The sequence below is a fragment of the Dipodomys merriami genome, unplaced genomic scaffold (genome assembly GCF_024711535.1).
Source record: "Dipodomys merriami isolate MVZ:Mamm:240054 unplaced genomic scaffold, mDipMer1.0.p SCAF_924, whole genome shotgun sequence".
Classification (NCBI taxonomy): Eukaryota; Metazoa; Chordata; class Mammalia; order Rodentia; family Heteromyidae; genus Dipodomys; species Dipodomys merriami.
In genome coordinates, this window is record NW_027206540.1 from 9661 (window position 1) to 36063 (window position 26403).

General features: G+C 51.8%; 1 protein-coding gene across 1 annotated transcript in view; it reads left to right on the top strand.

Annotated features, from left to right (window-relative positions):
• The first annotated feature begins 2263 nt into the window (after positions 1–2263).
• The window catches only part of LOC138821665 (methylated-DNA--protein-cysteine methyltransferase-like), a 165255-nt gene continuing 141115 nt past the window's right edge, over positions 2264–26403 (top strand). Inside the window, exon 1 of the mRNA XM_070014115.1 lies at positions 2264–2445. Within this exon, the coding sequence (XP_069870216.1) occupies positions 2294–2445 (152 nt within the window). The 5' untranslated portion in view covers positions 2264–2293. The remainder of the gene's footprint in view (positions 2446–26403) is intronic.

The window sequence follows — 26403 nt, forward strand, 5'->3', positions numbered from 1 at the left end:
GGGGCTGGCTTGGATACACAGACATTTTGTGCACACCTGTTGCACGTGTGCATGGAGCGCCTTGTTTAGGTGACTGTGCAGAGGCCTTCTAGGAGCTGTGCAGGCCTGGCGTGCTGCAGGGACCCAGAGCAAGGGCCTGGTCTGTACCCCACTCCACTCCCCAGGTCCAAACACAGGCGTCAGAAGGTGCTATCTTTGTCAGTGGTCATCCTGCAAAATCCGCCTGTCGCCCATGGCACGTGACCAGGGCAGTTCACCTGTGAGGCCGGCAGTCCGCTCCCTCCCCACCCCCACAGGAAGTGGGAACACAGGGTTCTCTGGGGTTTCCCTAATTCCAGGACCCCCCCAGGCCTGACCTCAGGCGGGCCGAGCGTGCAAGCCTGTGGCTGCTCCCGGCCTCCGTCCTTCTTGCTCTGGGGGACTGCGAACGTGCCTCGTCCCCCACTGCTGTGTGGGGACGGAGGTAGGGTCCAGGCCCCGGCCTGGGTGCCGCACCCCACCACCATCTTCAGCCTGGACCCATGGGGTCGGGGACCTCCTGGGATTCCTGCCTTTTGGCTGCTTTCTGAGCATTTTCATGATCTAGAGCCCCGGACGTGGACATGATTAAACCGGAAAGGTATGGAGCTGCAGAGACGGTGCTGGAAGGCCAGGGTTTAGACATGTGTGGCAGGCCTGGAACAGTGCAAGCCCAGGAGAGAGAAAGCGCTCACTGTCTCTAGGTCTCTGGCTTTTAATATGGTGGGAAGTGGCCTCTGGCGCCAACTGCTTAATTCAGAACATGGTTATTTAAACGCCATTCATGCTAAAAGGGAGATGAAACGAAATTCACTTCATTTTTCAGAGGTCTCCAAATAGCCATGGAAAATCAATTTTTTTTCCTGCCACCAATTAATGTCAGCCCCTCTTGTGGCTTTCGGTGGGTACTATGGTGATGGTTAGGGCTGGCCTGCAGGGCTCCGAGATGGTCTGGAGTGGGAATCCACAGAGCCCGGCCCGTGCCTCGAACGGGCCCAGGGCTCCCCCTTCCCGCTGGATCCCAGCCGGAGTGGACCCAGGAGGGTTGTGTTACTTGCGCAGCCCTGAGGCTCCTTTCAGTGGTGCTGCTGGAACTGGGCCGTGGCAGCTGCCAGGGGGTCCTCTGCTCCATCCAGTGGACACCCTTGATGCCCCCATCTGCAAGCAGGGGCGGGCCCCAGGCCGGCCAGAGCTCCCGGTCCGGAACAGCCCATGCTAGCAGCTGGGAACCTGATCTGGAGAGACAGTACCTTGCGTTCTCTGTTTCCGGCTGGGAAAGCTCCCGGCATTCTCTGAGTCATCACAGTCGCATAATGGCATCGCTCATTTAACCAGAGCAGGCGTTCTGAGCACCTGTGGCGTGGTGCTGGCCCAGGCCAGCCCCAACTGCTGTGGTGGGAGGGCACAGGTCCTTCCCAACACCTGACTCTTGGTGTCATCAGAGATCAGGTGGGCTAAGAGCTGGAAGGAGCAGGTCCCAGGGCTCCCAGGGCACAGCGTGCGAGGTGTCCAGCCAGTGGAGAGCTCCTGGGAGAGTCCCGATCTGCGGTAGGAATGGGTGACGATAACATTCCAGAACCATCTTGGGAAGTGTTTTTGCCAGGTGAATGTGAGCAAGGTCATTCAAGGTGGTGTTGGGACAAAGAGGGAGGCGATGAGAGGTCCAGGCTGCATCTGGGACGGGACACTGGGTCCAGGTGTTGGGGTGGCGGGCCGCAAGGGAAGCCTGGGGACTGCTGGCGTGAGACGTCCAGACTGTGTCTTTGGGGTGACGGGAGATGGAATACCGAGGAGAGATCGAGGCGCCTGGCCTTACCACCGTCTTCTTCCTTCCCTCTGGACCAGGGAGATTTTTATTCTGCATCAGGACCGGCTTCTCCCCGTTTCCTTGCATTGGGTGGTGCTGTGTGGACGCCTTGGCTTGCAAGTTGGGGGCGTGTGGAGTGTGGCCGACAGTGCATCACCCCCACAGTGGGCTCACCTCCTGCCCAGGCCACGCAAGCGCTCTGGCTTTCCACACTTCATCCCTCGCACGCTCCAACTCTCTCCCTCCCTCTCCCTCTCTCCCTCCCTCCATTCATTCATTCATTCATTCATTTTCTTTTCTGACCAAAAGTTTCTAGATACATGTTCTTACTTGACTTAAAAATTGTTCCTGGATGACATTGTCCAAAATGAAATGTACTCTTTACCTGACTGACGTAACTGTAATCACCTTTATAAATAACAATTTAAAAAAAGAAAAAAGCTTGCTCTCCCTTAATAAGGATAAACAATGATTGTTCCTCTCCAGGTAGGTGGCACAATGGATACGTGTGCTCTGCAGTACAAGATGGTGGACAGCCCTCTGGGGAGGATTGAGCTGGCGGGCTGTGGGCAAGGCCTGCACCAGATCCGGCTGCCCGGCGGGAAGATGACCAGTGCCGAGTAAGTACCAGTGACCCTGACGTATCCCAGAAGCCCAGGTCAGAATCACACGTGATTCCTGCGCATTCTCCACCGGATGCCGCGAGACAACTGGGTCTGATGCCATCAGCCACCACGACCGGTGTCTCAGTAAACAGTGCCATCAGCCATGTCTCGTCCAGGGTTGCTTCGTGACCGCCTCTGGGGCGCACTGTGGCGGGCCGAGCATTGGGAGTGGTGAGCGTTTTTAGGAGGTGTGAATGCCTGGGGGCTGGTGTGCGCCTCATCGCGCCGTTCTCGGGCAGGACGGGCCTGCGGCGCAGCGTCCAGGGAAAGGCCCACACGCCCTGCAGGGCACCCTGAGCGCCTCCACTCTGCGTTTCCTTCGTGGGGCTCGGGGTGGGGTGGGGCCTGTGGAGTAGGCTTTTCCTGGGGGACTTGGGGAGCACCATTCCTTTCCAGGAAGATGGAGTCTCTCTCTGCAGGATCCCCACTATATTTCCCTAATTGTAAAAACATAAAAAATTTAAAGCACTCCTAATGTTTCATTCTGAAACATAACATTTAATTTCCTCCATTCATTGATTGTGAGGAGTTGTATTAAAATTGCACTTCTCGTTATTTCTGACAGAGAGAGGAAAAAAAAAAAAAACCAACCCACTCCTGGGCTTGGTGTTTGTCTTAACTGGCTAATAAACACAATGCCAAGAACATTAGATAAAGAAAATACATAAGAAACATAAAAATTGATTTTAATGGACCCCTGTCAGAGGCGACCATAATGAGCACAAGTGTGGTAATAAATATCCGCTCTCCTCCCCGGCCGGCTTTCCTGTAGAGCTGCGTGCTACAATCAATATCGTCTTTCTTAGGACTAAAAAATAAGCAAACCTTTGAACTGTGTGAACATGCGCCTCCCAGCTTCTATGAGAAACATCTGGCTGTGGTATTGAGAAAATCACAGGCACCAAATACTTTGTAGGGAAATGTCATTTTATCTCTTAGCATGTTCAGTTGCACAATAAATCATAGAAATTATGTGTTGGGTTTCTTTTTTTTTTTTCCTCCAAAAGGAAATGAAAAAAAGAAAACCTGACAGCATGTTTGGGGGAAAAATAAAAATAAAAAGCAAGTATTATAAGATACATTTAGCGAAGTATCCATCCTGGATTGTGATGAGTTTTTACATTATGGACGTTTCACATCAAGAGAGATCAGATTTGGCCGTGAGAACAAGATACAGTTGACTTTCTCAGGAAGACACGTGGTAGAACTCAGCCGGTGGCCTCTTCTCTGCCTGCCATCTACAACTTTCCTGGGTTCGAGGCTCCTGGCCTGGTATCCCAGGCCCTTGGGACTGCAGGTGAGCGGTCAGGGTGGGAAGCTAGGGTCAGTGAGCCAGCCATGAGAACCTGGCTGCTAAGGGCAACTGGCAGACAGAGAGAGTTAATTTGGGGGACTATTGGAAAGCTAGAGAACAGAAAAACGATGGAAATTCGGAATGAACAGTTTTCAACATTGAAAGACTGAAATAAAAATTACGTCGTGAAACTTTAGATTTTGAGTGTACAGTTCAGTAGGTTTTGACAAAAGCCTACAGCTAGCAGTACCGCTTACCCCAGCTAAGAGCCTGCACACCCCGACAGTCCCCTTGTGCCCCCCAAGTCAATCCTAGCAGGGGAGCCTTGGCCAAGCCTCTTTGTAGACATCTGTTTTCATTTTCTCTTGAGCAGATTCCAAGGTTAGGAATTACCAGATTGAGCAGCATGCATGTATTGACCTTTTTAGAATTTGCCAGAACTTTCTTCAGAGTTGTGTCATCTGCTATTTCCGCTGGCCGCACGTGAGCATTTCGATTGCTCTACTTTCTTGCCAGTACTTGATGTTCTCAGGTTGTAAAATTTTTAGCCCTCCAGGTGGTAACATGTAGTATCTCATTGTGGCTTTAATTTTCATTTCAAGTGCTTTGCCCATTTTGTGTCTCCTTGGGTGTGTTGCATGTATTGGTTATGGTTTTGGGAATGCGTCGTCTGTCAGATCTATGAACGATGGTGGCTTATGATTTTGCTCTGATAATAATTTCTTTTGATGAGAAGTTTCTAACTTGTAATGAGTTACCCCTTTTTCCTTTAATTCTAGCAATTTTTGTCTTTAAGACATAATTGCCTGCTGTAATTTCACCAAGGTATTCTACAATTTCTTTCAGAAGCTTTATCCTTAGATTTTTTTGGTGTGTGTGTTCAAGTTATCCATTTGGGGTTATTTCTTTATGAGGTGTATAGTTCATTTTCCCTATGTGGTTAGTTATTTCATGGTTTGTGGGGAAAACATGCACACACACACACACACACACACACACACACACACACTCTCTCTCTCTCTTTCTCTCTCTCTCTCTCTCTCTCTCTCTCTCTCTCTCTCTCTCTCTCTCTCTCTCTCTCTCTCTCTCTCTCTTTTCCCATTCTCCCTTGAATAACTTCCAGATTTCTGTCGGAATTCCATCAGCTATGTGTGATTGCTGTTCTAGGTGCTTAATCAGAACTCAGTTTTCCATTTGTGGGTACTGTTCTGTGACTTTGTTTTACCTAATTAAGATTTAACACAAGTTTTTTTTTAAGATTGCTTTGGCTCTTTCTTAGCTTTGTGCTTTGCCTCTAGCATGCATCCAGGTGTCCATTTTTGTAGCTTCTTGTTAGGATTTGACTGGGAGCTGTCGATGTCAATTCCGGGCAGGTTGACATCTTCTCAATATTGACTACAGCAATTTGAGATATGATTTCTCTCTGCATTTATTTGGGTTTCCTTTCATTTTTCTCAGCAGGCTTTTGTAGTTTCCAGCAGAGAGGCCCTGCGTGTCTTTGGTAAGATTGATCTCTAACTACTTTGTTCTTGACGGTGTTCTGTATACGCTTAAAACTTTTTTAACTTTTAAATTATTGCTGCTGGTCGTTACAATTGATTTTTGTTTGCAATCTTGGGTAAATTCATGTGTAGTACCCACTCCCCTTTCCCTGGGGTTAACTTTCTGCTTTTTGTTACCTGTGATCAAGCTGGGGGGTCTAGAAACAAATGGAAAATTCCAGAAACAGTTCATGGTTTTAGGTTGCACGTCATCATTCTGTGTCATGGTGAAATCCTGAGATTCCATCCATTTCATCCTGGGGTGAAAATGATGCTTTTATCCGGCCGTGCCCTGTCCATGTGCCCAGCTGCCATCACCCAGATCTTTTGTACTTCTGCAGTGCTTGTGTTCAATGACCCTGGATCGTGGCAGCAGGGATGCTGGCAAGAGAAGCACCAGTGTATACAAGTCACATCCATCATCACAAGAAGGGGGAATAGGACAGTAAGAGAATCTGAGAGGCCCACACTCGCCTAACAGGCATCACAGTCTCTCACAATTTTTCTCTTTTATCATGGTGTTGGAGTTTGTCCCTTTCTGTGCCTAGATGTTATCATAGGCGGAGTATTAATAGGTTTCCACCAGGGTCTTGGAATGCTTCTGCTGTGGAAAGGGGGTTATGTACCGTCGGTCCTCCTTACCTGAGGGCTTCACAGTTCTGGACTCATCAGAAATATTTAGAAAGTTGCCTCTGTTTGCACAATGGACATGCTTTGTTCCTCGTCATTATTCCCTCAACCACGCATTAAGTCAACAGGTCGTGCCCTGTTTACACACACATTCTATAAGCATTCTGGCGGTGATTTAGAGTATGCAGGAAGAGGGGGGTTATATGCAAAAGCCACACATTTTATGCAAGCAACTTGAGTGTCCCTGCATTCTGGCATCTTTGGGGGTCTGGGGACCAGTTCCCCTGGTGGGTAGGGGCAGCATCTGTATTTGTTCTCAGGGTTATTTTTCAGATCATGGGATTTTCTGTGTAAAAATTCATGGTCCATGCATGAAGATAATACACCACCCGCTTTGTGATGTTCTCAACTTTTATCTGTGCTGTTTGTGCCATTAGACATAGCAGTTCATGCCAGCGACCCTCCTTGTCTCTAGGGATGGGCTACTTCCGGTATTTCTCCAGTCCAGGTGACACACCCTGTGTCAGGTCTCCAGACTCTTCCTCAGCCTGAGCCCACTGGCGTTGCTCAAGTGATCTCTGCACTCATGTAGTGGTGAGGTTTCCTCCTATTTTAAATATGAAAATTTTAGAATGTTAACTCAATCTTGAAATGCTGGACTACATCCCTTTATTCACTCTGCGTGCGTGCGTGCGTGCGTGCGTGCGTGCGTGCGTGCGTGCGTGCGTGTGTGTGTGTCAGAGTCAGCGTTATTCTGAGTTTGGAAGCCCTCCTTTCTATTGTCCGGAAGTGCGCTGTGTGGGATTGGCCTTCGTTGCCCTCGGTGGTTGGGTGGGTTCACCTGTGATGCTGGCTGGGTTTGGCGCTCAGTGTCTGAGCCTCCAGGCGCTGTCCTCACTCCTTCCCCACGGACTAGGCTTTGCCAGGAGCCCTCTGCGTTCTTCAGGCCACCCCGCCAGTGATGACGGATGCCCTGGAAATCTGGAGCGGGCAGCTTCCCTGAGGCCCTTCTCTGTGACTCCTGCGAGTCCACACAGGTGCCATCTTTATAATCTCTAAAGCCGTGTGACCTTGGTTGTTAGGTCTACTGCAGGGTCTGATTTCTGTTCTGCGTGGGTTGGTTACTCGCTCCTCTTTCCCTCCCTGAAGTCTTGGAGTCTAAGGCACAAATTGGGAACGTGGTGTGATGGTTGCAACTTTACAACCTCCTGCCCACCCCAGGCTTCCATGAATGGAAGTTCCACGTAAGAGAACCTGTCGCTGGAGCCGTGACCTCATCACCCAGCCCTGCAACATCTCAGATTTCATGAGAAGGGTTGTGCACATGTTTATTTCCTGAATGTTATTTTGAGATGTGTGTAGTGTCCGTACAGTTGATCACCACGTGTGGTTACTGGGAGATACTGGCTGTAGCGCCTGGGAAACAGTGACCTACAAACTTGCGGCTCTTCCCCCTAGAGCAAACCATACAGAGCTCATCTTTCACTTCCCAAAGATCGCCTCCCATTTTCATTCTGTTTGTCAATTAGATCTTCTAATAAGTATGCAGTCATAATATCTGCTGCATATCCTATGAAACTAGGAAAACTGAGGGGCGGGGCGGGGGGTTGGAGGGAAGATGAATGAAAGGGGTGGCACTGATCAAGACGCTTCACACTGACAAACTGACATGTTGAATGGTAACCTGTTGTACAACTGCGTAAACAGAAGACCTTCTGTTTCTTGAAAATAAAACCTGTTCATTGGCCACCTCTTCCTCTTGAAGGACTGGATCACTGCCCAGGGCCAGGACCCATTGTGGCCTTTGCAAACTTCTGTTTGGTTTTTAAGCAGTCAGCACAGGCAGGCGTGGGCCAGTTGGGAACTTGTCCGTGAGGCCCTCCTTGGTGGCTGCAGGGGGTCTCCAGCCTTGCCAGGCGGACTTGGCATGGGCCCTCTGTGGCCGGTGACCCTGGCCACACCTGTGGACACCCTTCTGAGCCAAGAGGCTCTTACAAGGTGACCGTGCCTTTCTGCTTGTTGTTGGAACTCGGTTTTGAGAATGCTCTCTGCTATTTCTCTGGCCTGCAGCTGGTGGATAACTGCAGGCTTGGTTGTGAAGGTGTTCATGTCCTTGATACAGTGAGCTCAATGTGTTCTTGGAACGGTCTCTTATTTCCTTTCAAGCTGCATTGTAACTGGGTCGGCTCTAGGGTGCTAGTGTACACGGTAGCTCTTGCGTACAGGTGTCTCAGAATTTAAATATGACCGGGGTTAAATGAGTTTAAGTTTGAGCTTGAAGCACTGTCTTGCAGCAAACTCACCCAGAAGTGGTGGCAGAAGTGGGACCTCTTATACAACAAAGTTGGTAAATAATTTAGTGTGCGGCTATGCTCTGTCCTTTACTTTCACCCGCTCTGCAGACCTCAGGGCCTGGTCATATCACAGGCTGAGGTGGAGCCTGGGCACTGGGGACTCTCCAGATGGAAGTGTTCATCCCCTACCTGCAGGGAGCCTGTGCCCCAGAGACAGCGAGATGGGTTGTCAGGTGAAGGAGGAGCTGATTGGATTCCTGGGATGGGGGTGGTGAGGGCTGGGCCCAGGGCGCTGGCAGGAGCTGGCTGGATTTACAGGGATGGGGGCGGTGAGCACAGCCTTTGCTGCCCCTGGCGAGTCTGGGTTGGGATGGAAGCTAGGTGGAATGCGTTCACCTTGCGTGTCAGGTGGAAATGGTTTGGGCTCCATCCCCAGATAAATCAGACCCAACCCGAGTACCTGGCCATCCGGGAGCTGCTGTGGGTCCTCAGACACCCCCAACCAGATGGCCCTGTCCGTGCCAGTGCTTAGTGTCTGGGGCTGAGTGTCTGAGGGACTGTGGGAGGGATACTGTTTCCTAGCAACAGTTGGTCACATTTAAGACTCCTCACCTTCCTCCTGTCCGTGACACTTTCTTTCTAGCCTGGACATTCTCTCCAAAATGAACTCACAGGCCAGGAGAAGATGGCTCCCCTCTCTCCCCAGCATCCTGCAAACACTTCTAGCAGGATATGCTCAGGAGTGCGTGTGGGTGCGTGCACACATGCGTCTGCCTGTACTGGGGCTTGAATTCAGGGCCTCACGCTTTCACTCAGCTTTCATTTTCAAGGCTGGTGCTCTACTACTTGAGACACACTTCTATCTCCAGTTTTTTGCTGGTTGCTTAGAGTGGAGTCCATGAGACTCTGCCAATGCCAGCACTGAATCATGATCCTCTGGATCTCAGCTTTCTGAGTAGCTAGGGTGACAGGTGTGAGCCTCTGATATTGTTTTTATGATCACCCATTGTAATAGGAAAACAGGAACTTGGAGTGCAAAGAGGATTTTCTTTCTAAACTAGAAAAAATGTTCCCTGTGCAGTATGCATGAGTTATGCATACCTGTGGTGCAGCACTCTGGAAATTTCCGCTTGTCTTTAAGAGTGTCCCTTCCACTCCAAACACACTTGCTCTAGGAAGAAGTTGTTTACCACCCCTCTGAGTTATTAGGTAACCCCGTCCCTAGAATGGGTTTTCCTTTTTAAAAAATCACCTGGAAAAATAGAGAGCTTTCTGATCTTTATTTTATGCAGCTCACCAGCTCTCCTCGGAAGAGTTATTGTATTACCAAGCACTGCTTTTATTAAAAAGAACTGGACACCGATTTCCTTCAAAGTTCTTGGAGTGTTTGAATCTTCCCTAGGTAAACAAACTCTTATTGGAAATCATATTTTCACTGTGACACTCTGGGCAGGAGTATTGAAAGAATGGTGTGCGGGCCTGCAGGCTGGGGCGGGCCGGGCTTGGCGGTGGCCTGGTGGGGCGGGGCACAGCCCAGGATGGGCCTCTGCCCCTACCAGGATGCTCCCTGTCTGGTGAACCTCTGCTGAGTGGGTGCCACGGGGCCCCCCGTCTTATATTTTGGAGTTCTGGGATTGAATTTACAGCCTCAAATGGGTGAGGCAGCCGTTCTCCCCAGGGGCCTACACCCCTAGACCGTTTGCTTTTAGACTGCATGTTAGAAAACATCTTCTGCTTTTGTATGGATGTTCCCTTGGACTTGGATCCTCCCGCCTCTGCCTCCTGAGTAGCTGTGATTATAGTGGTGTGTCACCACACCTGGCGTAGCCAGCCGCAAATAGAGGAACGTGACAAGGGACTCAGCTGTCAGGGTGCTGGACACCAGGGACATAGAAATGGGGGTGCTGTTTGCAAAGCTTACAGGTAATCCCGCAGTCAGGTGCTCTCCAGCAAGCAAGAACTTTGTCCCTAGGAGTGCTCACACACAGGCTTTGTGTGTGTGTGGGGGGGCACCACCTTCTCCAGACAGGCCACGTCCCCTTCATTACCTATGCCGCCATGGGTTCTGGGCTGAGCCCTGTAGGCTACCATAGCACCAGCGTGAGCATCTTGTGTAAACATGGAGAAGATGCAGGAAAGACACCCGGCAAGAGGCTTCTCAGTCAGTCAGGATCGTAGGAAGCCTCTGTCCTCCGCCGTCCTTTGTCAGAAACACGTCATCATGTGGCCTGTGACTTGGCTCCCGCAGACTCTGAAAGTTCTCAAGACTTCAGCCAAACCAAGGGAGTACTTGTGAGGGGGCCATGAATTCAGCAGAGTGTCCACAGCTTGTTTCGGGGGAGCTCTGGTTGTGTGGGAGCAGCCAGGTGAGTACCAGCGAGAGTGGCCCAGCTCTGTACATAGAGCCTGCCTTGTGGGTTCCCGGAACACAGGGCCCTGGCGAGCAGATCTGGGGCTCCTTCCATGAACATCACTGGGGCCCCTGAAGAGCAGACGCCCTGTGCCCTCCCTGCGGGCAGCTCTAAAAGCCCTGTGTCTTACATTAAAAACCTATGTCAGCTCCTTGCTTTTTTCTATTTATTAAAACTTTTCAAGCAGTGAAAACATTTGACTTGTTAATGAGGGAGTGAGGGAGTTAATGGCCTGCGGTGTGGATCCTCCATGTCTCCTCTTAACCAGCGCACAGGCTCGCCGCCGCCCCGCCTTTAATTCCTGGGACGGGCTTCGGTAGGCACATGCAAATAGATTTAATGATTCGCATCAGTAGATCATTCCTCCGTTTAATATCTTCTGATATTTTGGGTCAAAGACTCTCTCTTTGGCACAGCATCTCCTGCTGGTGATATCCATCTTGTTGGGGTGGGAGGAGAAGTGGCATTTTCACACAGATTGCCAGGTTTCTATTCCTGTGTTCCAGGAGGCGGTGGTAGAGGAGAGTGGCTAGGAGACACCCTCATGGGTTGGGGACACCCTCGTGATTTGGGGTCACCTCGTGGCTGGGGGCTTCCCTGGAGAGGGTGCATGTCCTGTCGGTGCTGGGACCCTCCAACTAGGCAAGCAGTGCTGGCCCAGGGCGTGGGGTGCTGGGCACCCCCAGTGCACAGAATACTTCTGATGAACAAGTTCAGCAAAGGGTTGGGTTGGAATTAGAACGCAGCTCTGCAGCAGCCCTGGGGGCTCCTCTGCGTCCGGTCTCTTGGCGGCCTGGAGGTGGGTGATGACACGCGGAGCCTGTCCTCTGGAGCTTTGTCTGTCGGGGATTGAAACCTTGCTGGGTGGCCAGCAGAGGCACCGTGAGGACAGCAGAGACACGGGTAACCGCTCATCCACAGCCGCAGGCCGTGATCCTAGGACTTGGCCCAGACGCTCAAGCCCTGTGTGCACAGTGATGGGACACGTGTGTGTGACAGCAGCCCATGCTTCCGTGCGCTGTAAGCTGTCTAGATAACGTAAGCCCCACCTCCACGCCGACGCCCGGCCAGGGATAATGACAAGGAACACGTTCCGATATTTTTCTTCCACCATTGGTAGCATCTATGAACAGGGAGCACATGGACTTGAGGAGCCAACTGAATACAAGGAGATGATGGAAAGCTCTGGAAACAGCACCGGGGAACATTTTGGGGGTGCTCCTCCCATGTGTGCTACAGGAGAGACCTCTTCATGTGCTCCTAAGCATCTAGTAGGCAAGGCTTCTCTGTGCTACTTCCTAGGGCTGGTGTCTGAGGCTTGACCACTGTCCATAGCCCAGGAATGATTCGGAGACCTCCCTACTGAAGGCCATGAGCTGTAGTGCTCTTTGTGAATGATCGACCTGGTTATGGAGCTCAGAGGTAGGAAATGGCCCTGAACTCCAGGGATTATCTTGAATGGTGGAGTCTAGCAGGTGCTTCATGGGAGAAGGTTGCTCTCTAACGCCAGCGAGAACCAGCCTGTGCCTGAGCGCATGGTGGCTGCCACCATCTGGGGCTCAGCCTCAGGACGGGATCTGCTTCTCAGAAAGGAGCCTGGGCTGCTAAAGGGCAAGCAGCTTCCATGAGACTTTGCCTTTCTTTTTTCTTTTCTTTTCTTTTTTCTTTTTGTCAGGTGTAGGGCTTGGATTCAGGGTGCTGTCCCTAAGTGTTTTCTGCTCAAGGCTAGTGCTCTACCACTTTGAGCCACTTCTGTTTTTTTTTTTTTTTTTCTGGTGGTGAAAGAGTCCCACAGACTTTGCTGCTGGGGCTGGTTTTGAACCATGATCCTCAGATCTCAGCCTCCTGAGTAACTAGGATTACAGGCATGAGCCACGGACGCCTGTCTGAGATGTTGCATTTCTTAGATACAGAATTTACATTCTGTGACTCTTGCTATGGGTCTGGATGGGACTTGGGCACTGCCTGACCCTGCCTGTGGGGTGGTCTTAGCCAGTCTCGGGTGCAGAGCATGCTGGGTGTGTCGGGTCTTGACTCATCCTAGGGTTTCCTTCCTTTAGCCAACTTCTGGGGACTTCCCTTTGTCACCTCTCACCTCTGCCCGGGGCTTCGCACTTCCTTGCCTCCTTGTCTGCACCTGGCTGGAACGCGAGCTGGTTCTGATGGTATTCTTTTGATCATTAACACGGTACCCAAACGTTGGTTGTGTTGCCTGTCACTCTTCCACAGTAGAAATAGTGATTTGCTCCTGTGCCCGTCTGTACTACGAGAACAGTCCACAGATGGACCGAAGGAGAAGAGGACACACAGCTAGTCGTTTGGTAACAGGTTTGGATTATGCCGAAGTCTTTTGAGTTTTTACTTAGCTGCTTAACAAGCATCTTGGTGATCTACATATTGTGTAGATAAAATAGAAACCCACCACCATTTTGCCAAAGTTCAATAATGGGGCGTCAGTTTCTTCAACTGCAAACACTCCTATGTAACACGTTCCATGGGGTGAATACAATGCCTTGGATTATTGTCAACCTTGCAGAAGGCTGTGTGTGTACACGCAGGAGAGAGAAGAGAGAAAACGCATCTCTGAATGTGAGCGTACAGGTGTGGCATTGCCCGTGGCCGAGGACTGGTGTGTACAGCTTGCTCCGGCAAGCACCCTGCCCTCCCCCATCCCCCTTCCCCCCGTGCAGGAGCATCCCCCAGCCTCCGGCCCATGGGCTGCCTGCTTCTCCCGCAGCACTAGTTGCTCCCCAGGTCCCAGAGTCTGGCAGGCCGGGCTGGGGTGTGGGAGGGACTTTAGCAGGATTGGCCTTCGGTATTTTCAACTTTGAAAGCTGGTGGGTTGTGGATAAATGGCCAGGTAGAAATGATGGCGCTGTGCTGAAATGGCCTGTGGGCTCTTCCCTGGGAGCCGTGTGGAATGCTGCCCCTTCGGGCGCAGCCACAGGACCCATTATGGGATGCAAATGAGAAGACTTGTGGGTGTTTCTCCTTCGTGAATGTGTTGTTCCCTTTGTAGAAGTGAGGAATATCGATACGTTATGGCCTTTCTCCAGCAAGCTTGTGTCTATTACAGCTGTGGCGATGTGGCCCCAGTGTCCCCAGTGCTCGCCTTCCTGACGTCCCGCGCCTTGCCCGCCCAGCGCCCACAGCCATTTTCACCGAGTCAGATAATTTCCATTTTCCTTTGTGAAATGGAAGCGGTCGCTTTCCTTCTCCATTCTCAAGATTGGAAATCATGTTCCAGCTCTCTGTCAGTGATTGTGACAATCTTCTGTGACTTTTCTGTTATTGCTGCCCGGAGCCGCACCAGCTGTACCCATCTGGTCTTCCGGCCCTGCTCTTTGTGCTTTTGTGAGGCTGCGGTTGACTTGGAGGTTTCCATCAAGTGTGTCAGATCGCTTTTGCGTTTCTCTCCTTTTCTTTCAACCTCCCCTTATTATTTTCCATTTTGATCGTGGACGTCCTTCTGAGAACCCTTGGTGTGGAGTGTGCCCGCCTGCCCTCTGCGGTGGCACCTGTGTCATCTGTGCTTCCCGTAGCCGTGGTAGCAGCCGCTGCTCTCTGATTTGGCATTTCGATTCAGATAAGCAGTGTCGGGTCTTCTGCGGCATGTTGCCAGCGGTGAGGTTCTTCCCGAGCCCTCCATTGTGCAGGGGCTTAGTCCTGCCTTACCATGGGGCACAGGCCTGCCCGAGTGTGGGACACAAGTGTGTGTGAGTGTGGGCACAGGCCTACCCTAGTGTGTGTGAGTGTGGGCACAGGCCTGCATGAGTGTGCGTGAGTGTGGGCACAGGCCTGCTTGAGTGTGCGTGAGTGTGGGCACAGGCCTGCATGAGTGTGTGTGAGTGTGCGTGTGTGTGAGTGTGCGTGAGTGTGGGGCACAGGCCTGCCTGAGTGTGGGACACGAGTGTGCGTGAGTGTGTGTGAGTGTGCGTGAGTGTGGGCACAGGCCTGCTTGAGTGTGCGTGAGTGTGGGCACAGGCCTGCTTGAGCGTGCGTGAGTGTGGGCACAGGCCTGCATGAGTGTGTGTGTGGGCACAGGCCTGCTTGAGTGTGCGTGAGTGTGGGCACAGGCCTGCATGAGTGTGCGTGAGTGTGGGCACAGGCCTGCATGAGTGTGTGTGAGTGTGTGTGAGTGTGCATGAGTGTGGGCACAGGCCTGCTTGAGTGTGCGTGAGTGTGGGCACAGGCCTGCATGAGTGTGTGTGAGTGTGCGTGAGTGTGTGTGAGTGTGCGTGAGTGTGGGGCACAGGCCGTGTGTGGGCATTGTGCTTACTTTGGGGTGTTGCCCTGCCTACCACCTGTAAGGGATGCTTTTGTTGCTAGCGAGGGTGATAAGCTAACAGCGCGTCTTGACTTGCACCCATGCTTGCCTGTGTACTCTAATTCCAGTATTTATTCAGCGTGACTTCTCCCAAGTATACACCGTAGCCTTCTTACCTTGCCTGCGATCTCATCCAATCTTTGAAGCTAAAACTAGTTTGGGCCATTGAGGGACTCGTAGAAATTAGGTCTGTCTGAGTATGGACATGGCTGCGTGGTGAAGAATGGAGTTCTTGTGTAATTTGTGATTCCCGGCAATAAGGATAAGAAAGCCTTGTTCGAGCTCCATTTGTCCCCCTTCCCTCCTGATTCTTCTCTCTGTCTCTCTGTCTCTGTCTCTCTGTCTCTGTCTCTCTGTGTGTCTCTGTCTGTCTGTCTGTCTCCCTCTCTGTGTCTTTTACCATTTTAGGGGCAATTTCTAGAAATGTTAGCAGCTACCCTCCTTTCCTTGCCACATGACCTGCTGTAAGGTAAGTGGCTGTGGCGCAGCGCGTGGCTCGATGGGTTATTAAATTGTCACCCTCCGAGATGGATGGGGCAGCCCGGTGTGTTGTGCTGTATATCATGGCAGTCATCCAACTGTTTCAGAAAAACGAGGAAGGGTAAATTCTTCCACATTTATGATGAAAATTAGCAACTTTACGAAGTCCTGTAAAAAAGAAAAAAAGACCTTACAAACTTTTAAAGTCTTTTTCAAAATATACATCTTCATTCTCAAAAAGAAAAAAAAGAAAAGAAGCTGGGCGGCCCACCCTGACGGGGTTTACACGGGTCCCGGGCTTCGCCAGCGCGGTGCAGGCGCTGGTCCCCGGTGCTGGTGCTCAGTCAGTCGGCCGGAAAGCTGACGTGCTCAAGATTTACCGTGCGTCGCCTTGGCCGTCACTCCCATAAGTATTAATTTTAACTCCACTAATAAGAAACTGAACAAAAGTGGAATTATGAGTTCAGTAGTATTCTATGAAAGGTCAGTTGTTAAAAAGGCAGAGCCTGACATTCTGCGAGAAAGGTGCCATCATCAATCATCCCGAGAGCACACGGGTGTTCCTGACGGACACCGCGAGCCGCGCAAGGTAAGCTTGTGGGCCGCCTGGGGGGCGAGCCTTCATGGAAAAAGGGGAGGTGTTTAAATGTGCACCAGGATAGCTCAAGGCCTTGCTCTGCTTTCCCAATCTGAAGCTGTGCATAGGCTGTAGGAAGTCTTAGGAGGTGTGCTTCCCTGTTCTGACACCGCGTAGACACCTGTTTGTACAGGTGAGTGGGTAAATTTTTTGGTGATACCTGGGCTCTGACGACAGCACACACACATACACACATACACATACACACACACTCACACACTCACACACTCCCATACATGCACACATACCCGCTGAGCTCAGAGTGGTTGAGTTCTGGGCAGCCTTCCTCGCCGTGCTTCAGACATGGTGGGGTTTTGGCAGCTTTCTTCGCTGTCCTGGGGAGATGGATCCTGTGTGACACTGACAAGACACACACTGTGCGTGTGGAGTTTGAGTTTCCGGTGGGCTCCTTACCATGTTCGGGGCGATGGTAGGTTTCGGAGGCTCCTGGACCTATGCCCTCTGCAACCATTGGTGAGGTTTCCTTAGTTTCCGGTGATCGCTTCGTGGCCGAACTTGCTGTGCATTCTGACTTCTGCAAAAGAGTCCATAATGTATTTTCTGACTCTCCTCCACCCTTCTTTCTCTACCAGACTTAGGAGGAGCAGCAGAGTGCCTACTGTGCACCAAGCTTAGTCAGGCATTCCGCGCTAAATGATCGGAGTGTTTTATGTGTCCCGCCAATTCAGTGTTAAAGTTCAGTACAAACATATAAATTATTGAGCAGTTAGCCGGTGACACATTCATCAGCCGAACATCTTTTATTGTGGCCTGTTGACAGATGATTTTCATTCGCCCATTAAAACACAATATTGTTGGAGCTGCGGTCTGTTTCTAGCTTTCCTTTGTCTTCAAGGCTGCTGGCGATTTCCTTGAAAGCATTTGAATATGAGAGCCCTGTGGAACACCAGGGAGCTCGTGTTTCTCATCAGGAGCAGATCTTTTTCAGATGTTTTCTCTGAAGATGATTCTGGAAAGAGCATAGCTCTCTCATCTGGCCGCATCCAGGGGGACTCTTGAGATGGGGGTGTGGGAACCTGTTGGGACCCTGGCTGTGTGGTGTGTGTGGAGGAGAGGCTGCACCCAAGCTGAGCCCTCACAGGGCTGGCTTCGCTCTGCCCGTGTGGATGGTGCCCGAGGAGGCCAGGCAGCAGTGAGTGGGCCAGGGAGATGCGTGCGGCCGTCCCTGCCTCTGCCGTGCTCCCTGCAGGGCCTGAACGGCTGCCGTGGGACCGGGCAAGGCGCAGGTCCTACATCCCAGCTCCCGCCTCAGCTGCGTTCCTGCCCTTCAAGGACTCCCTGATGCAAAAGGACTGGCCAGATGCCATGTTGGCAGTTTTCCCTCTTGCCCCATGCCTGAAGTCCTATTTGTCGTTAGAGACGTGGGGGCTGTTCTTGTGCCTGGTGAAGAGTCTGCTCAGTTTTCACCAAGACTAAGTTTATTAGACCCCACAAACAGCACAAACTGCTACGTCTGCAATGTTATGATTCTCTTCCCTTATTGTCATAACTTTTGCTTAATGGCTGTTTGTGCTACATTGGCCAGGTCCATGGGTTGCTTAACATAAATGATTACATTTGCTTATGATTAAGAACTTCCCCCATTAGAAATACAGGACCCAGGACTTACAAATGATTTGTTGTTACAGCATTCTACTTCATTAGCCACGTCACGGACCCCACAGACTCATTGTCTAAGAGGAACACTCGTAATGAGCTGTGTAATACAGACCCTCCAACAAATCGGAGGGCGCACAGCCTGCCGGAGCTGCGTGGCCGGCAGAGAGGAGGCGGGCAGAGGAAGCGGGAGCCTGCCCCCGACGGGGAGGAGTGTGGCGAATAAAGTATTTTATGACCGGAGCAAGACTTGTTGTAAAAAATTATATACCGTTCATGACCAAAATCCTTCAGAACACTCTGTCGCCATTCCCCTCTGAACTCTATAGCTTAAGTTTTAAGCATCTTGTGGGTCTCTTGATATAGCATTAAAAAAACAAACAAACCTTCCATGCAGTGGTTCTTGCTTGAAGGCCTGCATGCTCCATTCCACGCCACCTCTGGCCTTATCCTGGCTCGTGATTGTCTGTGCCCCACCTGGTCACGAGGAATGCCACAGCCAGACCTCATTTCCTGTGTGCAGTCACGTGGGTGATGTGTGTGTATGTGTGTGCATGTGTTGATTTCCTGTGTGCAGTCAAGTGGTTGATTGTATGTGTGTGATTTCCTGTGTGCAGTCACATGGGTGATTGTATATGTGTGTGTATGTGTTGATGTCCTATGTGAAGTCAAGTGGGTGATTGTGTGTGTGTGATTTCCTGTGTACAATCACGTGAGTGATTGTGTGTATTCATTTCTTGTGTACAGTTACATGGGTGATTTTGTGTGTGTGTGCATGTGTTGATTTCCTGTGTGCAGTCAAGTGGGTGATTGTATGTGTGTGATTTCCTGTGTGCAGTCACATGGGTGATTGTGTGTGTGTGTGTTGATGTCCTATGTGCAGTCAAGTGGGTGATTGTATGTGTGTGATTTCCTGTGTACAATCATGTGAGTGATTGTGTGTATTGATTTCTTGTGAACAGTTACATGGGTGATTTTGTGTGTGAGTGTGTGTGTGTGTGTGTGTGTGTGTGAGAGAGAGAGAGAGAGAGAGAGAGAGAGAGAGTGAGAGAGAGAGACAGAGAGACAGAGAGAGAGAGATCACAGGGTAAGTAGCAAGGAGGACTTCCTGGAAAACCACATTAAAGGTCACAGGCCTTTTTGTGAAAGATGAAAATCCTGAATCCTGAAAGCAGCTACAGGAATAGATGAAGTGGGCATTCATTTCTCTGACAATAAAGGACTTATTTGCTTTCCCTGGTGTAGCAAGTCTGACGGGGGACACACCGGTCCAGGCTGCCAGTTGGTAGCTGTGCTAGCAGCAGCTGTTCTGGTTGGGAGCCAGGGTTGGCCACTGCAAGCTCTCGGGGTTACTTCTGCAACCACCGATTGGACACTGGCTATGCGTGTGGTCCACAGAGCCAGGCTTGAGCCTGGTGATCAGGCCCAAGGCTCAGGTCAGCTCCCCTGCAGGTGTCCTGAGATGAATCTTCTATGGACTCTGAAGGGCCCAGGCCTCTCTGCACCTGACCGGTCTCCTCCACTCTCACCCTGTGGAATTTCACGCCATTTGCGTAGTTAAGAGTAGGTCTTTGCTATTGTGTGAAATCTCTTGGTGAACTGTAAATTTTGCCCTGGAACCCAATTTCTCAAATAATTAAAAAGGATTGGCTGTGTGTGAGCGTTGGAGTCCAGCCGTCTCATGGAGGGGGGGAGGTGGGGCGGGGGCAAAGCTGGAAGTCACGTGGTGCAGGTGGGAAGGGCAGCTCTGTCATTCACGGATTGCGAACTTTTGGAGCCGTGCAGTACAATTAAGCATACATAACCCGACAGCTCCCCAGCCTGGGGTGGAGCCAGGGTCACGGGCCCCTCCTGGGTCTGGCCGGGCTCACACCCATGACTCGAGGGTGGGGGGCTGTAGGTGTAAGTGCCCTGGCAGTGAGAATTCCCACACCCTATCTGCCTGCCGCACGCAGGGAGGAGTCCCGGCCCTCCCGCCAGCTTGCCCACCTCATGAAGTGGCCAGACACAGCTTGCCAGAGGGCAGAGCAGGTGAGGGGAGAGGGACAAGGTCTTGTAGTCCCATCCCTGGTGCTCCGGGCTTCCTGACCCTTGACCCCAGTGCCTCCTCCTGCTCCTTTCCCAGGCCCTACTGCACCTCCTTGCCACCACCTCCCTGCTTGGCTTTCCTGTCTAGGAGGCCACACCCTGGCGTGTTGCAGACCCAAGATTGAGCTGGCCCTGTGGGCCTCCCCGTCTCTGCCGCCTCTTCCCTTTCTCACACCTGATGCCCAGGGTGGTCATGGTCTGAAGGCTGGCTTGTCTTTCTCCTATCTATCTACCAGGGCTTGCACAGAGAAAGATGGGGCTGGTACAAGACCTCCACTGCACTGCTGTCTTCTGGAGGTGGGCGTGGCAGCTCCGACAGGCTGTGTGTGCAGAAGGTGTGAGGGAGCTTCGGGTGGGGAGCCTAGAAACTGGCGCTGGCATGTGAGCTTCTGCTTGGACCAGTGCGAGACTAGAACCTGCATACAGCAGCAGCCAGCCTCAGAACCGCAGAGAACATGGCAGGATGTGGTGGCATCTTGTCCTATGGGTGTGTGTGAAGAGTTATAGGAACCTTGAGCTACATATAGGGAAATGACAAGAAGAAGAAGAAGAAGAGGAGGAAGGGAAGGAAGGAAGGAAGGAAGGAAGGGGGGGAGGGAAATGGCGCTGTGGCTCAAGTGGTAAAGCGCTTGCCTTGAGCTGAAGAGCTGAGGGACAGTGCTCAAGCCCAGAGTTCAAACCCCATGGCAGACAAAAAAAAAAAAAGGAGGAGGAGGAATGGTGAAAGGCAGTATACCCGCTGGACGGAGCAGCAAGGCCACGAAAGCCTCACTTGGAATAATCTGCAGCAGGTGTGAGAACACCGTGGTGCAGGTGTGGGGCCTCGGCCGCGCCGAGGACGCTGTGACGGATCTTGCTGAGTGAGGAATATGTCGCTGTAGGTTTCAGCTGCTCCTGTCTTCTGGCTGAGAGAAAATGAATGTCAGATATTGAAACGTAGATGCCGCTAGGCCTGGCCGTAACTTCTTGTTCCTTCAGATGTGGTAGGCCTATTCCTAATGAGACCGCCTGCAGGCGTCCGTCTGTATCGGGCACTACACGTGAGCATGGTGTCCATTCTGACACTCCATGCACTTCTGCCAAAGCCCTAGCGTGGCAGACCAGGTGGGAGGGAGGAGTGAGCCCTACGTAGCCCCCTCTCCTGCTGGATACTGAGCTCCAGTGAGACCCTCAGGTGCTCTGACTGGGGAGCAGTCCTGAGTTTGACCTTTGAAGTCGTCCGTTTGAGATACAAAGCGTCGAGATGTTATCACTCAGAAAACTCAGCTCCGCACCACCTGCTGCTCTCCTGCTGGGAGATGGGACCTGGGCCCCTTGCTTGGGGCCGACACCAGCAGCCCATGCCTTGAGTTCCATCTCCACGTGTAAGGACCCGCCCTGCGCTCTCCAGCGCCTCCTGCTGTCAGGCACCCCAGTTCTGGGATTTCAACCCTGACACCCAAAAAGGATCCCACATCAAAGGCTTCAGGTACACAGAGTGACGATGGGCTGCTTGGGCCCTCCATCCAGGGCCGGCTTCAGAAGTCCGGTAGACACGGGAGGGGGAGGGGGCCTCTCTGGGCAAGCTCAGGGAAGTGCTTGCTCCCAACCCTTCTGTGGCTCTCTGTCCTGCCCACAAGCAGAGCTGGGCTGCTCCACCACGCGCCCACCACGACGCTTCACCCACAAAGGGTCCAGAACATCGGACCCAGCTGGCCTCGGAAGCACTCACCTTCCTTGTTTATGTCAGGTATTGTGTCAAAAAGACAAGAAAGCTCCCCTGGGCCTTCTCCCTTGGCACAGCCTGGCTCTGGTCTCGTGAGCCTCTGAGGATGGCTCTGCCTTCCTAATCCAAGTTCCTCCTGCTCGCATCCCACCCCAGCTTCTCTTTTTGGCTGGCCTTGTGTGGAGAGCAGCCATCGCTGGCCTGGCCTGGGGGGGAGGGGGCAGTGTATGACAGCCACAGAACCTTTCTTATGTGTTCAGAAATCTCCCTTGCAAGCTGCAGGCTAGGGGCTCGCTCCTGGAATACTGGCTACTCAGGAGGCTGTGATCTGAAGATCGTGATTAGAAGTCAGCCTGGACAGAAAAGTCCTCAAGGCTCTTTCCCCAACTAACTAGCAAAAAAAACTCTAGACTGGAAGCATGGCTCAAAGTGTAGCATGCCAGCTGTGAGCAAGCAAGCTGAGGAAAAGTGAGTTCAAGCTCGGGAACAGGAGAAAGCAAAAGAGGGAAGGGGAAAGGGGAGACAGGAAAGGGAAGTGGAGGGAGGAAGGGAATCCCCTTTGCAGTGTGTTTTGCCCCCCACTTTTACATCTAGAAGTCTTAAGATCACCCCCATAGTCTGTGGCTCTCAGGACTCAAATGAGGCCAGACCTATGCTGCGCTTTATTACAGTGAAATAATAAAAACCAAGCCATAGAGGGAAAGGCTCCAGGAAAGACGTGGGGGGAGAGAGGGCAGAAGCTTCTAGAGTCCTCCCCTTAATGCACCTGGGCTGTCCTGTGGCAGGTAGCTGCAGAATGCTTGAGACATTGCCTAACTGGAAAGTCATGGAAGGCTTGGTGCCCAGGTTTTCATGGGGTTGGGGGTGTGCAGGCTCCTTCAGCATGGTGCATGCCAGTCAGACCCCAGCAGCAAAGCCAGAGATCAGTGCTAGCCATGCGGCTTGCCCAAGGGCTGCAGGAGCTCCTGGTGGGAGCTCTGCCCGAGTTCAAAGGCCAGGTAGCTCCTGAGAGCTGCCTTCCCAGGCATGGCTCCACACAGCCCGTCGGGGGAGGGGCTCGGTCCCCATTTTACCGGTGACTGTGGCACAGCTTCCCATCTCATACCTGAGAGGTAGAAGCAGCCTTGGACAACACTGTGGTCTTATAAGGAACAGCCAGATGTGTGTATGTGGTGTGTGACAAAAATCCTAGCTGGATGCGTGTCAACTGCCAAGGTGCCCGGTGTGAGGACAGATGCCCTCCACACAGAGCACCCTGTCCTCGGGGATTCGCCAGTGTCCTGACCCACCCAGGCACTGAGTTCCACAGTGGTAACTAGCCCCTCATCTCGGTGAGTTGCCCAAGTGCAGCGGTGGGCTGCTGTAGGCGACTTTGTCTGTCCTGTCAGCGAAGGCTTGCCGGGGCCGGGGCCCAAAGGATGGGTGCTGGGTCATCACGTGAGTGAGACCAGCCGTCCAAGATGGCTCACGAGGCCTGGACGTACCCTCTCCACACCCGGTGGGCGACCTGTACTCATTCTGCCGAATCTCTTTGGTGATGTTGGAGCGGGTGTCTAGATCCCTGCTTGATGTGACATCTTCACTCCGGGGTATTTCTCTTTTAGAGAGGTGGAGAATGGGGTCACCTGACCCTCTTTGCTTGCCATTTGTGCCAGCAACGTGTGCCTCTCTGTGCCTTAGGCCCGTGGGCCCGCTGGACCCCATGTCTGTTAAACCTGCATGGGACCTGTTGCTCCCAGTTCCCATGGACTGTTCCTGCCCTGAGGACCATCCCTCCACCCCCCAAAATGGCTGCTCCTTTGAGTTCTTGGAAGAGGTGCCTAGAGGCCTGTGGTTGCGACATGTGTCTGTCCAAGTCTGTGCCTAAGTGTCCCTGGGCCTCAGGAGCCCCCAGGGGTGGGGGAGAAGGGGGACATATCCCTAAGAAGATTCTGAAACTGGGAGCGGGGCCCCTGGGCTGCCCCCCGAGGGATGAAAACCCTGTCCTAGGCAGAAGGCAGCGAGGAGCAACTCAGTCAGGACGGGAAACCCTCATGGAGTCCAGGCCCAGTATCTTAGTAGTAATAAAAGCTCCCACAGATTTACTGGTGTGGGGTTTTAACTGTAATACTGTGGAATGGCGGGTTATTTTGTGTTCAAGAGCTACATTTATCACAAAAATGATGATATACAAATCACTTCCATATCACAAAATGTTCTTGGTCAAAATTGGCTTGAGGCAAGTGATATCTTCGCGTAAACAGTATATGAAGACCATATCTTAAAATGATAGATCACCTAATTTTGTTCTGACAGAGGTTTTTGCCGCAACAAACATCTGTCATTGAAATACCAATTCAGAGATATGGAAGCCAAATTGCCGAGGTCTTCTCGGATTTGTCACTCCTAACTTAGGAATGCTCCTGTTCCACACTGTAGTTTTTATATAAGATATTAGGCTGTGTTACACTGTGTAGCACAGCTGAAACAAAATAAACAATTTAGAGAAACACACTCATGTTTTAAATGTAAACCAGCCGTTTAAAAAGACAGAAGTCAGGAGTGGGCTGGGGCGCCCTCGCTATTTTTATGTGTAAACACCACATTAAGCTTTAATTTTAGATTGTGAACCCTTGAGTTAATCCCTTGAAAGGAGACACTTGGGGTTGTGGGCTTCTGGCTTCCCACATCCACTTCAGGGTTTTGCTTTTTTACAAAGGACTGTGATTATAATGTCACTCCCTGGAGTAGGTCTGTCCCGACTGGGGACTGATGGAGAGGATTTCCAGGGCAGGACAGCGAGGGGACGGGCTGGGCCTCTGGGGCCTCCTTTCTCTTGGCAGCCTCTCTGCCAGGAGGCGTCTCTCGGGGCCTGAGGGGGATCTGTGCCCTGGGATTTGAGAGGTGAGGATGAATCGGATGTCTTTAAACACCAGAGCTTCTACTGTGCTCCACTCCAAGTGGGGAAAAACATTGATTTCCATCCAGATCTCCATTAATATGATAGTTTAGGAAACAACAGTGAATTCCTGGGCTGCCCGGGAGACAGTCTAGACGTTGGCCAGTGGTGGCCCATTTGTAGACTATTTTAAAAAACAAAACACAAAACCAGGTCCTCCTTCAAGTCCACGGGTACTGCAAGACCTCAGGGCGGGAGTCCTGGAGAAGCATCAGGGACTCGACTGGCCTGTGGGGTCTCCAGGTCTCTGCTGCAGGATGCGGGGCTCTCCCGCTGTCCCTGCCCACCCACACCCTGTGGGTCTGGGTTTGCACAATGCCGCGTGCATCCCGGGAAGCGACACGATCATCCCATGATACGAAGTGTGAGCAGCGCCTCAGCAGCGCTTGGTGGACATAGCTTTTGGGTTCCTCTGTGGTATCGCCAGGCCTTGCTGTGTCCTCTCGCTGCTCATCTGCTCACTGGACAAGGGCTCATGGGCTCTCCATCTGGCCCCGGAGCCTGCAGTGTTAGGTAAAGTCTGGCTGGCCAGTTTCTCCAAGCCGCCGTCTCTTTGTCTGCTGAAGTTGGAGCCTCAGGCCTGCTGATGTGAAGCACGTGGCTGGGGGGTGCTGTTTTGATCAGCTCTTGATACCGACCATTCTGCCTGGGCTTACCTGTGAGCACTGAGGAGGAACCCACAGAGTCCCCTCAGAATTAGCTGACCAGCTTCTTAAAGGGGAAGGTAGTAAGCAGGCAGCTTACTCCAGTTACTGATTTCTAGGTCAGAGCCCACCTATCCCAGCCTGCTAGGTCAGTCCCTTCTGCTGTGCAGCCCTGGATGGCACGGTACCCTCCTCTGCTCCAGGTCCTCATTTGAGCAGAACTACACAGCCAACCTCCCTGGGTCTCCTCCAGAAGGACCATCGTTCAGGGTTCAGAGTGGTTGACGTTGACGGGCCTGAGACACAGGACTGAAACATGCCTTTTTCCCCGGCCATGTGTTCTCTGCGTTTCTAGGAAGGGGAAAAGAAGTCCTGAAGACGCAAGTGTCTACAGAGTGAGCGTAAGGAACCCGCTAGGTCGGTGGCTCATCCGTGGGGCAGTGGCCCGGGCCCACCTGGCCCAGGGGGGCACAGCTTCCCCTGTGGGCACTCCGGCTACCACCAGGGGTGCAGGCTAAATTGGTTTTTGCATTCAAGGATGATAAACCATCCGCACAAATACGTCTTCCCTCTTGGTTTCACCAGGGGAGTTCAGCTCTTTCTTTGCTGCCTGAACACAGCTTGGTCTGTAATTGAGTGTGGGCTGACTCCAGCTTACACTGCAGCGTGACTTCTCTCTCTGAAAGGGCACTCTTCCCTTTGCCGGTGACTCTGTGAACCGGGACCCTGCGGGGCCCTCCGGTGAATCCTCCGAATATTACCACTGGTTCTGTGCTCACAGCTAATAACTGGGTCCAACCAGTTCAAGACTCAGAGGTTTTGAGTCCTATATTCAAGGAGTCTTATGTTTCACTCAATGTTCCACGATATTTAAGGAGGAAGAAACAACCACCCTGAATCCTGTTCTCTTCTCCGTGTGATGTGTCTGCAAGCCAGGTGCTCACAGGTTAGGCAGTCCGGCTCTCTGAGGTTCGCTGCTTTGCGGGGACCCTCGTGAGACATGGGGTCCACTCACTGCCGCTCTGGCCGGGGTCAGCACCCACACCACCTGCTAGAGCCTGGGAATGGAGGAGCCACAGAGTCTACTTGCCACACGAGTTATTTTTGTAAGATACTGGAGTGAACTTATCAAAACGGAAGCTGATAAAGTGAAATAAAAATACTGCAGCACAAATTATTTTAGTACAACATAATGAGTTCTGTTTTTCATATCTGGCAGGTATTACCCACTAAATCTAATCTGCAATGCCAAGAATTATGCCATTTTTTATGATTTGTTTAATTTTGACTGAGAAAAATTGACTATT